Source organism: Mytilus edulis, chromosome 4, assembly GCF_963676685.1.
Source record: "Mytilus edulis chromosome 4, xbMytEdul2.2, whole genome shotgun sequence".
Classification (NCBI taxonomy): Eukaryota; Metazoa; Mollusca; class Bivalvia; order Mytilida; family Mytilidae; genus Mytilus; species Mytilus edulis.
In genome coordinates this window covers 91,512,107-91,528,308 of record NC_092347.1, presented here as the reverse complement: position 1 = coordinate 91,528,308, position 16,202 = coordinate 91,512,107, and the positions used below count along the sequence as shown (strand labels likewise).

General features: G+C 33.7%; 1 protein-coding gene across 2 annotated transcripts in view; it reads right to left on the bottom strand.

Moving 5' to 3' along the window:
- Window positions 1-16,202, bottom strand: part of LOC139521029 (ferric-chelate reductase 1-like) — a 65,442-nt gene that overhangs the window by 34,303 nt on the left and 14,937 nt on the right. For both annotated transcript variants that reach the window (XM_071314201.1, XM_071314202.1), the window contains exon 2: window positions 795-938. In XM_071314201.1, the coding sequence (XP_071170302.1) occupies window positions 795-938 (144 nt within the window). The remainder of the gene's footprint in view (window positions 1-794; window positions 939-16,202) is intronic.

Sequence of the window (16,202 nt, the reverse complement as noted above, 5' to 3'; positions counted from 1 at the left end):
AGAAACGTACGTTCCTGTTACCAACGAAATAAAGAGAAAAGGTAAACTAACTTACGAGGGATTTACTTGATGTTGGGTTTATTTGAAAGGATGAAAAAAGGCCGAACAATATAAATTGCTATCTTACACTTGCATTACTGATGGTAATTTTTACAACCTTTGAAAACCAATTTTTAGATGCATTTTTCAGTACAACCTAGAAAATTGACAAATAATCTATTATTTTACAGAATGAATATACATAGAAGTTTATTCTCTTGAAAACCATCTAATTGGTAACGTAAAACAAGCTTAACATTTTATCTAAACCTTTTCTTAATAACCCAAAATTTCTTTTGAAAATGGTAACAGGATAGACAAAATATTGTACCACCGATCATAAAATGTTTCAAGATATTCTTGTATGACATCATTAAGATTGCATCTTTTAATATGTTGTTCTTAAAGTACTGTTTGTTTTGATTTGCTTATGTAGAGGGTTGTTTGAATAAGTAACTTTTAATAAATTTTTCAATTTCAAAATTCGACATTTTTTGAAAATGACCCATCTATGTGCATGATGTACGAATATTTACTTTTAACGCAAATTTCAATACCAATACTTATACATGTAAACCCTATTTACAATCTTTCTTAATTGCTGTAACAATCATTGCCCACTTGCCCAAATGCGAATGTTTTATTGGTTTATATTCTAAATTTACAGGATTGCTACCCACATGGACATTTTCGTGCATGGTAAGTTTTGTTGTGTCTATTTCCCCGTAAAATCAAGTATAAACCAAGAGACTTACTGTGGATATCTTGTTCAGGAATGTAATAAGTTTCCTGTATATGTATTGTATATGGCGGTTCTGTTGTTTGTGCTTCTAGTCCATCATGTTTTGGGAAGAGGGTCAGGCATGTTGAAAATGGTGGTCCTGCAGCATACCCTGAAACTGTCAAATCAAATGAATGTTTTAAAAGAAAAATTGAGAGTGATTACAATATAATCACAAAACCCATAGCAGTATAGCTGAGTCAATGTTAATCAATACATTGAAGAACCTCATCTGATTCAAATTTGACAGCTTTAAGTTTCCAAAAGATTGCAATACTTAACATAGAAATTGGTGATAACACTTTAAACCTAACATTGAAAAGTTTGAAAATTTAATGAAAATTAAAAAAAAAATACGCACATCAAATATTGAATGAATGAATGAATGAATATATTTTATTGCAGAAGCAAACATAATCCTATAGCAAAATAACATAATATACAATTACAATAATGACAGTAAACAAACACAGAACAACACAACACAACAAGGTCATAATAAGCACATAATTACAACTGCTATGCAATGATTATTTGTGATCGTAATTTCCATGTCCCATTTTTTTATTAGTTGGCCATGAACAATACTGTTTTGGTAAAAACTGTAGTCTCAATGATCTAAAGGCAGGACATACAAGAACAAAATGTTACTCGTTTTCAATACAATTCATATGACAGCATATACATATATACGATTTTCTCTTACAATATTGTCAAAACGACCAACTTCAATATTGAGTTTGAATGTTCCACTACGCAGTCTAGTCAGTATATTACTATTAAAATCATACTTTAAGTAATCTTCTAAACAAAACTCATTTTTTCAATTTTCTATATAAACACAATTTTTCACAATTGTTCAAAGTAGCAAACCAGTTCTGGTAGTATTGATCATTTATACAACATTTTATATATTCAAATGCAACATTAGTGTTATCTTGATCATTCCATACATAAATCATACCTAGACTAAATAATAAATGACGAACATGTGAAACCCTCTTTTCCCATTTGAGGCATCAATGCGTAGAAGGTTGTACATATCATATACCATATTAGGTTTATCACATATTTACTATACTATATATAAAAATATTAATTTTCGCGAACCATTTAGGTCACGGAAATTCCAAAATATGGCATCAGTAAGGAGAGTTGTGCAAATAATGTGAATACACAGAACCCCCATCCAAATTATCTCCAGCTAAAAGTATTCATCTTTTTCTATTTTATATGTACTAACAATGTTCCATTTTTCTATAATTTCGATTAAAATATTCCAAAATCTGAGTAAAATTAGATAGAATGCCCCAAATAAACATTGTCTGATTGGTTGAAGTACTGTGGCGTCGATGCTTAGCATAATAAGCCTCGATGTAAAGCACACGCTTCACAGGAAGAAGGAGAGTTTTACAAATAATGTGAATACACAGATCCTCCATCCTATTTTTATTTTGATGGAAATGTTGCAGTGTTCATCATTTCTGTTTTGATTCTGCTCACAAAATTCCATTTTTTCTATAATTCCGATTTAGATATGTGGAACCCGCAATAAAAATAGATGGCCTCAATCACGTGGTTTCAATGATTTAATAGCAACGCAAAAAATTCCATTAATCATGTTGTACTTTGTTACCAATCGGAACTACTCGGCCTTTCTGGTTGCACGAAGTGAATAGCCGAGTAGTTCCGATTGACGATTGTTACATAAGCCGAATCACACATACGATCTTTGCGCTCAAATGTAGTTCTTGGTGAAGTATACAGGTAACTTCGTTTACGAAAATTTATACACACTTTTTCATTAACATATTATCAGACTTTTGCATATTCACGTTTTTTTTATGCTGAACTGTAGTCGAATTCAATTCTATACATTTTTTTTTGCGTGAAGCAGTAGGAGTAAGAATATTTTTTCGCGCCAATTTAAGCAGTTTCAGCACGAAGAACAAAATTATTTATTGTTATTTTCGTGAAATTTTAGTCATATAGTTTATCAATTAGAGAATTTTTTGTAAGTATTACTTATTCATGTTAAGGTTCTACTGATGTGCTTCTCTAGACCTTTTTGACGGTCCGTTTTATCCCATTTATCTCAATACTATCTCCGATGACAGAAATGTCAACTCGACCTATTCGTGTCGAAAGTGAAAATCCATCTATTTGATGAAATAATTTTTTCTTCAACGGTTCATGCATTATTTTTGTATTATTTGATAACCAATCACATTCACGTTGCATGTTTGCATGAAAATGGTCATGTATTGGTGAATTGTAAGGGCGATGCAACATGCGAGGTCAGTGCGCGATCACGTGACATTATTATTTGTAAACAAACATGCTCCCCGTGTAACACGTGTCTGGATTATCCTTTGAAAGTGTTGTGAATTTTTCAATCACTATTTTATGATATATTTCTTTTTGTTTTTAGGTTTGCATATTAGTAGTCCAAGTGAATTAGACATAGTTCTGAGTCGTGTGTGGTTTTTTTTTTTATTGAATTAGAAGATAAGTCTACATAAGTTATATTTAACTTAAGTTTAAAAAGATGACTCCACTTTCACTCTATATTTAAAACCTGCATACTAATTTAAACAGCATTTGCTCTGCTTGAATGTTAATTTGCCCCTTCCCCGTCATTTCCCAGTGACGGATCCAGGAATTTTCATATGTGGGGGCCCACTGACTGACCTAAGAGGGGGCCCGCTCCAGTCACGCTTCAGTGATTCCTTATATAAGCAACCAAATTTTTTCCCAAAAAGGGGGGGCCGGGCCCCCCTCTAAATCCGCCTCTGTTTCCCTTTTAAATTTGCGCAAAAGTCATACTTTCAGTCCATTTCGTTAACGGCTGATTTGTGATTTTACCATCTTAACTGCAATTTTTACATTGAACATATTTGACCATTCAGTATGAGTTCCCAAGTTTTTGACTTATATGAAGGAGGCTGTAGGTCATGTTTTCCTAAACACCTTATTGCTATTTGTCTGTCTGGATTGTTATACCCATAAAATCAGATAGTGATGAATATGCAAGTTTTCAACAATCCCAGAAAATACACCTTATTGCTATTTAGTCCAATCTGGCAAAACCAGTCACATGTAAAACTTCCTGTTTGGGTCATGCGGCTGAAAATAGAGGTTTTTCAGTAGAGAGCTGAGGGAGGAAAAACTTAAGAAAGCGATTATCAAGAAACTTTAATATAGTATGATCCACTTTTTTCGAAATTAAATTGAAGTAAAAATTATTTTGTTTTAAGTATTTACGGTAAGTTAAAAGGGTTTTCATTAAAAAGTATTGTGCATGGTGAATTGTTTCAACGGCCCCCAGATAGCTTCAACTGGATGAAAAAGTTGTGTAATGTTAGAACTTATCCGGTATGGAATAAATAGCGATAAGGTGTATTGACATCCACGGAAAAAAATAGGAAGTAAGGTGCATGTACACATGTATCTCCCCTTTAGGTTTTGATAAATATTGGATATGACATTAAGAAGTTATAAAACTGTATTCTTTGAATATGTTTCTAGCGTAACATGCACGCTTAGTACTGCTTTTTATCAGATATTTTATAACTTATGTCTTAAAATTCGGGTTTTTTCCATTCCAATAGGTGGATTTAAGTTAATGAGAAAAATGCTCTGTTCACTAACTCAGCAATGCTTTAACTGTTGTGAATGTGAGCTCCCTTTTGCTATTATTAGAATCTAGATTTACATCATTCATTTTCAACTTATGAGTTCTCCTTTCATTCAAAAGGTAGATTTCAATGTCTGCTGGTCACTTGACAAGAAAATGCACTCAATGATATTATTTGCCTCAATTTACACCTGGAATGCAGATTTTTCACTAAAATAAATGTCGTTTACTTAGTAATAAATAGTTTTGTATATAACTATCATATTCATGTTTTCATTTGACATTACGAAAGTGCTTTTGAGATCCAGGATTCTGACTTGAATAAACAGTGTTTGTAACACACATGGTTTCAACCGTTTCTTTCCCTTCCCTTAAAAGTATCTTTCAGTTTTTAAACTACCTGATAATAATACAGAGTTCACACCTAATTTGAATTGGATTGACATTAACTAATTTGAATTAGTTTAATTCACATTTGAAAAGGTTTACATCCTACCATCAATTGTAATTTGAATTGCAATGCGCCTCAAATTAGCTTAGCTGTCTGAATGACGTTTACTTTTAATTTGTATTAACAAAAACATAGTTCAAATGCGAATGTAAGTGAATTGTTTGTCTATCTATGGTCAATTTTAAGCCACATTGTTGAATTTTATTTATGGAGCTTACTTTTCATTTACATAAATTTAAGATTAATATTTCTGAGTGGTACGTTACTTATAAAGGGGGTGGATTCCCAGATATTTAATGAAATTGTATTCAGTTTATGGTTTGTGGGCCTCTTATTTGGGGTTATTGATATCAATTGAGGTGTAAGAGGGAAACCAAAACAGTGAAAGATCATTGAAAACCTGATCTATTAAAGTTCATTGATACATGTGTATGTTTAATCAGCCAGTCAATTTAGGTATTTAGAAATCCAAGATTCAATAAAAAATGAATTCTTGGGAATATGTAGAATTATTCACTCAAGGTGCAATCAAACTTATTTATTTCACTTTTTGATTTCTCTTTATTTCTTGGTCTCTTAGTAGGTGTTGCAGATTAGAAGTATTTTCGTACCATAGTATTGTTAGTGTTCCGGATCCTGTTCAGTAGTTAATAGTGAAAATTTAGGTAAGTTTACATTATGTTTATAAATAAACTAAGCCCATGCTAAACTAACTCTAATCTTGCTGTATTTTCCTCAAAATTTTTGAAATACACTTGCATAATATAATAAGAGATTGGCATAAGCTTTCTTCTTCACACTGCCCTCAAAACTCAGTGGCAAAATGACTAGTCTTAGGCAAGAAAATAGTATATGTTTGTTTACCGTTACCTGATGACCTACCCTAATTTTAGCGCTAACCCTAAGTCATTTATTTTCCTCTTAAAAGTGAAAAATAAATAGAACTTGTGTCACGAGGGTAATAAGGGTTGCCAATAAATAATATAATAAGAGATTGGCATATATAATTATAATAAGCTTGCTTCTTCACACCACCCTCAAAACTCATTTTAGAATTGATAGCAATACAGTTTTTGTGTCTTTTATTAAACTTAACATTTATACGTTATTCACACACTTTAACAGTGCTTATTGAAAATTATACCAAAAAAAACGTTAAGTAGGCGGTACTAAGACTGGTATGTATATAAACAAATCTCATGTCGATATATAACATGTACAACAATCAAACATCAACCCACACCAAACTGGCTGTAGTTGAAAAACATCAAAAGGGAAAATACAGTGAAATCTGGAGAATTTATATTATCACATATACATGCATTTGAAATATATTTAAAATATTTTTTTCAAATTTTTTAGTTTTAGGTTCCACCTAGCTACCATATTAGAAAACTGGGATTTAAATGCTAGTCTATTAGAGGAATATTTCCACTCTGATCATGCTCCAGTGGTCCCCTAAATAATCAACCATATTTTTCCAGACAGGGGGGGGGGCTCTTAATTCGCCTTTGATTTCATTGGTTGTAATTTTATTTTATCATGAATTAAGATTTGAACAGGACTTGGGGAATGAAGGTAAAGACTGAATGTCAGTTTTAGTCTTATATATGTACTTTAATTTTAGTCTTACATGTATTTATGTGTACATATATCACTGATTCAGTGGCGATGGTGAATAGCTATATATAGACACTGACAAGTCTTGGATTACATTTTATAGTTTTGAATGTTTCTTCATCAGTTTACTAAAATTAGGTGGAGGTATGTTTTTATTTCCAACAGAGGGCACTCATGCTCAACCTATATCAGTTTGTGCATGAAGCGATTGATAGTTGCCAGACACTGAATGATTATACCTCAAATTTGTGAAAGTTTTAACCTATGCATATATACTTTAAATACGATAAAAAAAAAAATCATGTCTTTTTCAGGACTTCTGATCCAACCATGTAGAATGGCATGTTATTGAGATATGGTTCTGGTTGACGGATGTTCACAAAGGACCTGTAGTACAAAGTATATCACTGGATTGAGCTCTCTGTCTAAGTGTATTATTAAAGTGCTTTGCTTTGAGCTCGGTTCATTGTTATGCAATTCATTCTTTGTGAAGTAAAGATTTTACAGACAACTCTCATGTACAAGGATGTCTCCATGTATTATCATTTCTATGTACAATGTAAGTAACAGGGAGATAAAAGCATTTTATTTTTTGTTTGAACCAAACATTATTTGTCCATTGACCAAATTTGTTTTGCTTTCACCAGCTTTGAAGGAGATATTATCAAAGAATTGATAGAAAACAGCACAGAAGCTTACTTTCTAGCTCATCAGGCCCAAGCATCATGTTAGGCATTGTCATTACTAAAATCCAATAAATTTCTTCTAATCTGAGGATCAATTCAACATTTTAAAGTGTTATACTAATGATACTGACAAGCCACCACAAAGATATACTGAGTGCCAATGAAAACGCAACACTTTTGTTTTTCAAAAAAGTCTGATAATTTTTATTTATTTTATATTAGAACTTTGTAAAGTTGGTTGAAAATGACTTTAAAGACAATTGTCGACAACTTTACGGTTGGGTGATTTTTGGAACAAATGCGAAGTAAGGGTTATTTTGAACGGACATAAACCGAGTTCACCGCTTTTCAATATACGCACCATTTTCACGATTTTGTCATTTAAAGCTTGGCTAATGTCATGAATTTTCCCGCCCTTATTGTAAGGAAACTGCAATAAACATCTGAGTAAATGCCAGGACTTTCTGACAACCAGCGACATGCAGTTTCCGGCATGATCCAACGAAGCCTTTCACAGCATACAATTTCGAGAAGACTGTAGCCTCTACAATAACCCAAATCATCCACAAATTCAACAAAAATGGATCAGTTAATGATAAGCCACATCCCGGGGTTCAAAAAGCAAGAAACGCTCAGCAAAACCGATACATTTGGTCTTTAACATATCCGATATCGACTCTGATGGATGTCCAAAGGTCACGAGAGTTCAATGGTAGTCAAGGTAGATCCTCTGAAGCAATTTCAGTAAAGCACCATTTGCGCAGAAATTCAACAGTTAAAGAACACCACAGCCGACATCTTAATGGCCGTCTGGCGTAAACATCGAATTCTGTAGACCAAAAATCATTCATTATGTACCAAAAATCGTCAGTGGTGGTTACATAGACGTTTGGCACCCGCCTTGGCCAAAAGTCATGCGTTTCGCCAGATTTAGGTCCGATAGAGCAAATTTTGCATCAGATTTGACATGGTTTAGACGATGAAAACCACCACCAATATCAAAAAGTCAGCTTGAGTTTGCTTTGCGGGACAAGTGGAATAACATTCCTCGAGATCACATTAAACGTCCGGGATGATCAATTCCGCGGCGCTGTCGAGATTGCGCTGCACAACAGGGTTGTAACATTTTTTGTTAGGACTGTGATTTGATGATTCAACATTGAATGTTTCGTTTATCTATTGCGCCCGTAAGATGACAATGAAACATTTTTGTTTGATATCGATCTATTGTTAGAATTGTTAATTTTCAAGAACAATTCATTTTGAAAGATCATGATTTCTAATATAAATTTTATTTTTGAAAAACCAAGTGTTGCGTTTTCATTGCCACTCAGTATATATAAATAGAACCATACAAATAGTTAGCAAATACATATAAAAAAAGATGTGATATGATTGCCAATGAGACAATTCTCCACAACAGACCAAAATGACATAGAAATTAACAATTACAGGTCGCCACACACCCTTCAACAATGAGCAAAGCTAATGCAGCATAGTCGGCTATAAAAGGTCTCAAAATGACAATGTGAAACAATTCAAAGGAGAAAAATAACGCGTATTTATGTACAAAAAATAAAGAAAAAACGAATATGTAACGCATAAACAAACGACAACCACTGAATTACAGGCTCCTTATATCATGTTCTCAGATATCATCTCCCAATTTAAAAAAATCACGAAAAATTGAACCTATTATGTGTTGCTCTCCTAGCTATAAAATGTATCCAAAATCAAAGATGTGGAACATATTCTATCATAATCATTTGGTAACTAATGCAATTAGTGTCTCTTCCATGCCTGTCTTGAACATAAAAACTAAACTACATATAAAATAAACAATACTCCTAATGCTCCGGTTGTTTGTCATCGTGCAACACAGTTAACACATATAGGAAAATCATAGAACTACATTTATCATAAAACACTGTCAAACATTCAAACATACTATCCACACTCATCTGTGTCCACACTTGTATATGCAACAAAAACTTTATAATTCTATGTTTTCTTAAAATGAACATAGGTAGATGACCAAGTTCACCACACAAAAAGGCGATTGGTACATTTTTACCAAGCTTTAATATAAAACAACACAAACGATTATGAACGAGTTCAATTTAATTGGATCGATGAAATCCCCAAATTTCAGACGCATTGTTAAGTATAGAGGCCACCAAAAAACATGCTTGACTATGTTCAATATAAACTCGCTTGAGAGTGTCGAATAAGGAAGAAAGTGTCCTTGCTCCTTGCTGAGAAATCCTCTTCTGTGATTGCAAGAACTTTCCATTGAAATGAAGTAACATGCCTAAGTATACATTTAATGAATGGCTATTATTCATTTTGAATTTATTGAACCATAAAATTATTTTTTGACTCTTCACATTGAATAATCCGGATTATGTAAAATGTGAAGAGTCAAAAATTAATTTTATGGTTCAATAAATTCAAATAAATTATTGCCATTCATTATAAATAAATTTCTATCAAAAATAGAGCTCAAAGAACTTTTTCTATTATTTATATTAACAATGACAACGTACTAACATGTTGGCGTATGAATACACAACGTCAGAGTGGGCGTGTCGCCATAAAAATTGACAACATTGAAAATAAAACTAATAATTTTAACCAATCAGAATACAGTAAATACACCAAATTTATTTATAAGAGTTTACAATTTCCAGCTCCTGGTTGTCAAAGAAAAAGCGGTTATTAACAGGTTGCCAACCATTTCTAAAAACGAATACTTTTGTCTTGTCGGTATTAACAGATATATTCCACTTTTTACAATAAAATGAAAGTTTTTCTAGTAAGACTTGTAATGTTTCGGCGGATATTCCAAACAGGACGGTATCGACAGCAAACAAAATTAAATATAATAGATATCAATTGATATTAAAGACATCGTTATCCTTGTCTATAATAATATCTTAAATTATGTCATTCACGAAGAATAGAAACAACAGAGGTGATAATGGCTCACCTTGTTTCACTCCCAAAAAATTGTCAAAAGCCTCTGAAAATTCACCCTCAGTGCGAATTCTCAAACGAACAGTTTCATAAACTGCCTTTATGATTGAAGCAAATTCCGTACTTATTCCACTCTTTAGTAGCTTGTACCAAAGAATTCTTCTGATGACCTTGTCGAATGCTTTCCGAAAATCGACGAATGCGCAATATAATTTCGATTTATGTTGTAGAACATGTGTCATTATACCATGAAGTACAAATATAACGTCTACAGTAGAGCGGCCAGGTCGAAATCCAAACTGATTATCTATAAGTTTTTCCTCATCCTCAGCCCAGCCAAGTAATGATCGTTCGGTTAATATGGATGTAAACAGTTTTGATAAAATACTCACTAAAATGATAGGTCGATAATAATTCGGGTCTGTTAAGTAACATCTTTTCGGAACCACTATTACTATGCCTTCAGACCACGCGTCAGGAAAAAAACCATTTTCAAACATATAGTTGAAGAGAGCTTTAAAAATAGGAGCGAAGAAAACTGAATTCGACGACAACATTTCGGTGATAATGGAATCATTCCCAGCAGACTTGAGATTTAAGTTTATTTATAGCACGTATAATGTCATCTTCCAAGATTTCGTTATCTAAAGAGTCTATTGTAACAGTGTCCATAAACGAGCTATTTTCAATTAGACCAAAAACTTCTTCCCATATATCTGGAGGGTATTCCCCCAGCAATTGTTCAAAGTGACGCAACAACAAATCACTATCAGCCAAACATTTTGATTTCTTCCGCGGCTTAACTGTTGACCAAACTTTCCGTGGGTTGTCAAAGTGTATGTCAACTTAACAAACGTATGTTTGAAAGAAATGATTGATCAAAACATGTGTGCGCTTAGCCGTTTGCATCGTTTGTGTTTAATAGAAAGAAATGCACCCATGGTTTTCCCAAATATTTTAAATGCTTTGTCATACAAAAGACAACTTATCTGCCTTACAGCATCGTTCACATCGTCTTCGCTGTATAAGTTATTTACGAGCGTCAAAAGTGATTCACTGTGTTCTAAAAGAAGTTGATTATATTCGTGATTTTTACTCGAGTCCCACTTTATAATGTTATGTGTATTTGGAAATTTTTTTGTTCGCAAACCGAAGATCATAAAAAATCGATGCATGGTCGAAAAATGCATTAAATTGCAAAACATTGAAGTCCGCTATACTATTGTAATTTTCTGAAAACACAAGAACATAGTCATTAACACTTTGACCTTTTAGATGAACAAAACGTAAATTTGCACTCGCAATCGTCACCTAGTCGACCATTCGCAATCGTGAGGCCCGTATTGTAACATATCTGTAGCAACTTTCGTCCAAATACATTTGTAACGTTGTCCATAGAGCGCCTTTTAGAAATACTGGGGATATCATCGGACTCAACGCCATATATTAACCGGTCTAAATTATCAGTTTCTAAGATATCATATAATTTGCCTGTACAGCTGTTAAGATCACCACATACAATAACTGAACCTTTAATTTGCTTTTCTACTCCAGGACAATGTTTTCAATAATATCATGGAAATCATGTTCACAAATTTGGTAAAAATTTGATTTCTAATGTGGAATATAAGCGAAACAAATAAAAGTATCATCAAATGAATTGAAAAATAATGTATCAAGTTTAATAATAATTATACCATATTCAAACTTTTTTTCTACAAATATACCATTAGCTATATAATTTTTACAAAAATAGCTACACCTCCTTCTGATCTAATACCAATGTTTTGTTTACGATTAACACATGATACTTTGGCAAACCCATCAATTTCTATTAAGTTATTGTCTTTTAACCAACTTTCACAAAGAAAAAGAATATCATATTTACAAACAATATCTAAAAATTCATTGTCATCATAACATGACTCTTAATATTACAACATAATAAGTAATTACATAATAAGTATTACGCAAGTAATTACATGATAAGTATGACTTGCATTAAAATCTTAGACTAGACAAACCCATTAATTCTTGATTTGCCTCCTTCGCGGGAAATAAAACCACTGAAAGCACTTAAAATATTAATAAATATGAAATTAAATAAAATATATATATGTAAAACATCGAGGTGGATCTATGATTTAAAGTATATACACGAAAGAGATTTACATGAAGCTGGTATTACATGTAGCAGCGAATCTAATTTATAATGTTTACGTGACATCAAGTTTTACATTGCAATTGCATTTAATTTTATATAAGTCTTAAATAAGGCAAGAATATATTAAAATACGCCTTTTATTATATATGAACTTTTTAAACTGACATAATTTAGAAAGAAAAAAATCAACAAAGCTTGTGTTTAAGTCAGTTTTGAATAATAAAAAAAGAGGGGCACAATCAAACCAATAAGTCCAAAAAAAGACTTCTAATAATTATTTCAAAGGGATAAAAAAAATGCTCCTACAGTAACTCTGATTATTATTCAAATCTTATAAAAAAAATATCTTAAAAACACTGTAAGCGGAACAAATACAGAGAAATTACACCATTCCTCTTTGGTCCAAGTGTCAGACAAAAGTGATTTCTGGATTTAACATCATGTTGATGCTGCTCCAGGGGAGAATTAAGAGGCGAAGGAAAAGCGTGAGAGTCATAAATCTATAAACTTTAGAGGAGCTATCGGATAAAGCGGGATCTGAACAAACCATCGAATCATTTGTTGTCAACTTTGTCTGAGGGAGTTGGTGCAGCATCCCTCTTTTATCAAGTCCATTTCTACATTTACTTATTAATTTTAGTTGTTTCGTTTACAAACAACGTTTAACCTGTTTTGTGACTTACTTGACTTAATCCACTTCGTCCCAAGGGGGACATAGGGCGACTACAGTTTCTCTCCATTTCTTCTTGTCCATGGCTATTCGTTTTGTTTCTTTCCAGGTCATCCCAATTTTACTCAGCTCGGTTGTTAGTCCCCTGCGCCAGGTGTTTTTTTGGCCTTCCCCTTTTTCGATGTCCTTGGGGGTTCCATTCTAGGGCTTGCTTGGTAATGTGTGTGTCTTTTTTTCTGAGGGTATGCCCGATCCACTTCCACTTTCTTGCTCTTATTGTCTGGGTTGTTGGCTGTTGTTTGGTTCTTCTCCATAACTCATTGTTGGATATTTTGTTTGGCCATCTGATGTTGAGGATGTTTCTCAAACATTTATTGACAAAAGTCTGGATAGATTTGATAGATGCAGCTGTTTCTCTCCAGGTTTCTGATCCGTATAAGAGTACAGATTTGACATTGGTGGTAAACATCCTTAACTTTGTGCTAGTTCTTAAAGCATTACTCCTCCAAACAGGTTTAAGCATGGAAAATACCTGTTTAACTTTCTTTTTTCTTGCCGATATGTCTTCATCTGTGCCTCCTGATGTACTGACAATACTTCCAAGATAGGTGAATTGTTGAACATCTTCAACAGTAGATTCGTCGATCTTAAGACAATCTTACTGGTTTGTATTTAGCCTCATTGATTTAGTTTTCTGTGCGTTGATGTATAGGCCTGTTTGTTTTGCTACTGTTTCAAGACTTTTGGTCTGATGTTGTGCATCTTGAAAGCGATGGGATAGTGCACAAATGTCATCAGCAAATTCGAGATCTTCAAGACGTGTTGTGAGGGTCCATCCGATGCCTTTTGGATCTTTGTAGGCTGATTTACCAACCCAGTCAACTACTATTAGGAAAAGAAGAGGAGAGAAAAGACAACCTTGACGTACCCCAGTTGTAACAGGGAATGATTCGGTCATAGGTCCACCATGTATAACTTGACAGGAAAATTGGTTGTAAAGCAGTTTTATCATTTTGATGATCTTTTGCGGGATTCCATAGTGTGCCAGAATGTCCCATAGATACTGATGGTCAATGCTATCAAAAGCTCTCTGGAAATCCACAAAATTTAGGTATAGTGTCGTTTGCCATTCTATTGTCTGTTCGATAATAATTCTCAATGTGGCTATTTGGTCTACACATGATCTTTCTTGTCTAAAGTCAGCTTGTTCATCTCTAAGTATCTTGTCGACTTCATTTTTCATTCTGCTAAGGATGTGTGCTACAGAGCAGTTTACTAGGTATGGACAATAAAATGATACCTCTCCAGTTTTTGCAAAGCGACTTGTTACCTTTCTTAGGGATTTTTACCAAAAGTCCTTTACTCATGTTCATGCATCGTTGACAATGTAATGGAATTTGATGCGACTGTCATACAAGTGAGAGGTTTAGCTAGCTATAAAACCAGGTTCAATCCACCATTTTCTACATTAGAAAATGCCTGTACCAAGTCAGGAATATGACAGTTGTTATCCATTCGTTTGATGTGTTTGGACTTTTGATTTTGCCTTTTGATTTTTGATTTTCCTCTTTGAATTTTCCTCGGAGTTAAGTATTTTTGTGTTTTTACTTTTTACTCCAATCATCTGGTATTTCTTCTTCTTCCCAGATCTTATTTAGAAGTTGTAACAGGCTAAGGACATATGTATCATCCAAGACTTTTATAGCTTCTGGTGGTATGTTATCAATGCCGCCTGCTTTTCCATTTTTTAGACTTTTGATAGCTTTGTTAAGTTCAGTTTTTGTTATTTTGCTGGTTTTGATGTTTAATATTGGACCATTTTGTAATTCAGGTGGATCTGTAGGTGGGGGCCGGTTAAGAACCTGCTCGAAATGTTCTTTCCACCTTTCAAGTTGATCTTCCAGTTTAGTGAGGGTATTGTTGTCCTTATCTTTGATAGGTGTATTTGAAGTTGGTGGTCTACCGCTTAATTGCTTTGTAATGTTGTATAGGGTTTTGGTGTCTCCCTTGCTACAAGCAGCTTCGGCTTCTTTGGCTAGTTGTTCTACGAAGTTCCTTTTATCTTGTTTGCAACTTTTCTTCACCTCTTTATCTTTATTGCTATACTGTTCTTGTGTCTGTTGTTTTTTTTTTGCTGTCTAGTTATAGCAGTTAGAACTTTTTCTTTCACTTGTCTTCTTTCGTTTACAATTTTCCAGGTATTTTCTGACATCCATTGCTTGCGGTTTTGTTGGAGATAGCCGACAGTTTCTTCACATGCTAGAACAATAGAATCTCTGGTCATTTCCCATGCTGTGTTGATGCTAGTTTCTACATCATGTAGATTTTCAAGTACACTAAATTTGTTTTGCAGCAGAATGTGGAAGTCTTGACCAACTTTAGGGTCTTTGAATAGATCAACATTAAATTTCTTTCTTCTAGATTTTGCTTTTTTTGTTGACAGTAGTTTTAGTTGTATCTTTGCAATGATTAGGTGGTGATCTGATGCTATATCTGCTCCTCTCTTGTTTCGCACATCTTGTAGAGATGACCTCCATCTTTGGGATATAGCAATATGGTCTATCTGATTTTCTGTCACTCCATTCGGCGAAACCCAAGTAACCTTGTGGCAGTTTTTATGGGGGAAAAGTGGACTGCCTATTACTAGACTGTTTACAGCACAAAAATCAGCAAAGATTTCACCGTTCTCGTTCATTTCACCGATTCCATTTGGTCCCATTTCTCTTTCTCTCCCTGTCCTGTCCTTACCCACTTTTGCATTGAGGTCTCCTAGTATCATGAGGATGTCTCGTTTTGGCACAGAGGTTTGCAGAGAGTTGTAAAAGTCGTCTTTCTCTTCTTCATCTGCATTATTTGTTGGTGAGTAAACCTGGATTATGGTTGTTTTCTGAAATTTTGTGTCAAACCTGGCAGTTATTATTCTAGAAGACACAAGGTTCCATTCTAAGAGAGACTGCTTTGCCTTTTTAGTAAGCATGAATCCAACACCTTTATCATGAGTGTCAGTGGCGTTTTTGTTACCAGAGTAGATGATGGTATGACCAGTGTTTAACGTTGTCATGCCAGATGTATTCCATCTTACTTCACTGAGTCCTAAAATTTCAATACTGTATCTGTCCATTTCTTTGGCTGTCTGCAAGCTCTTTCCACTTTGAAACAGTGTTCGTACATTCCAAGT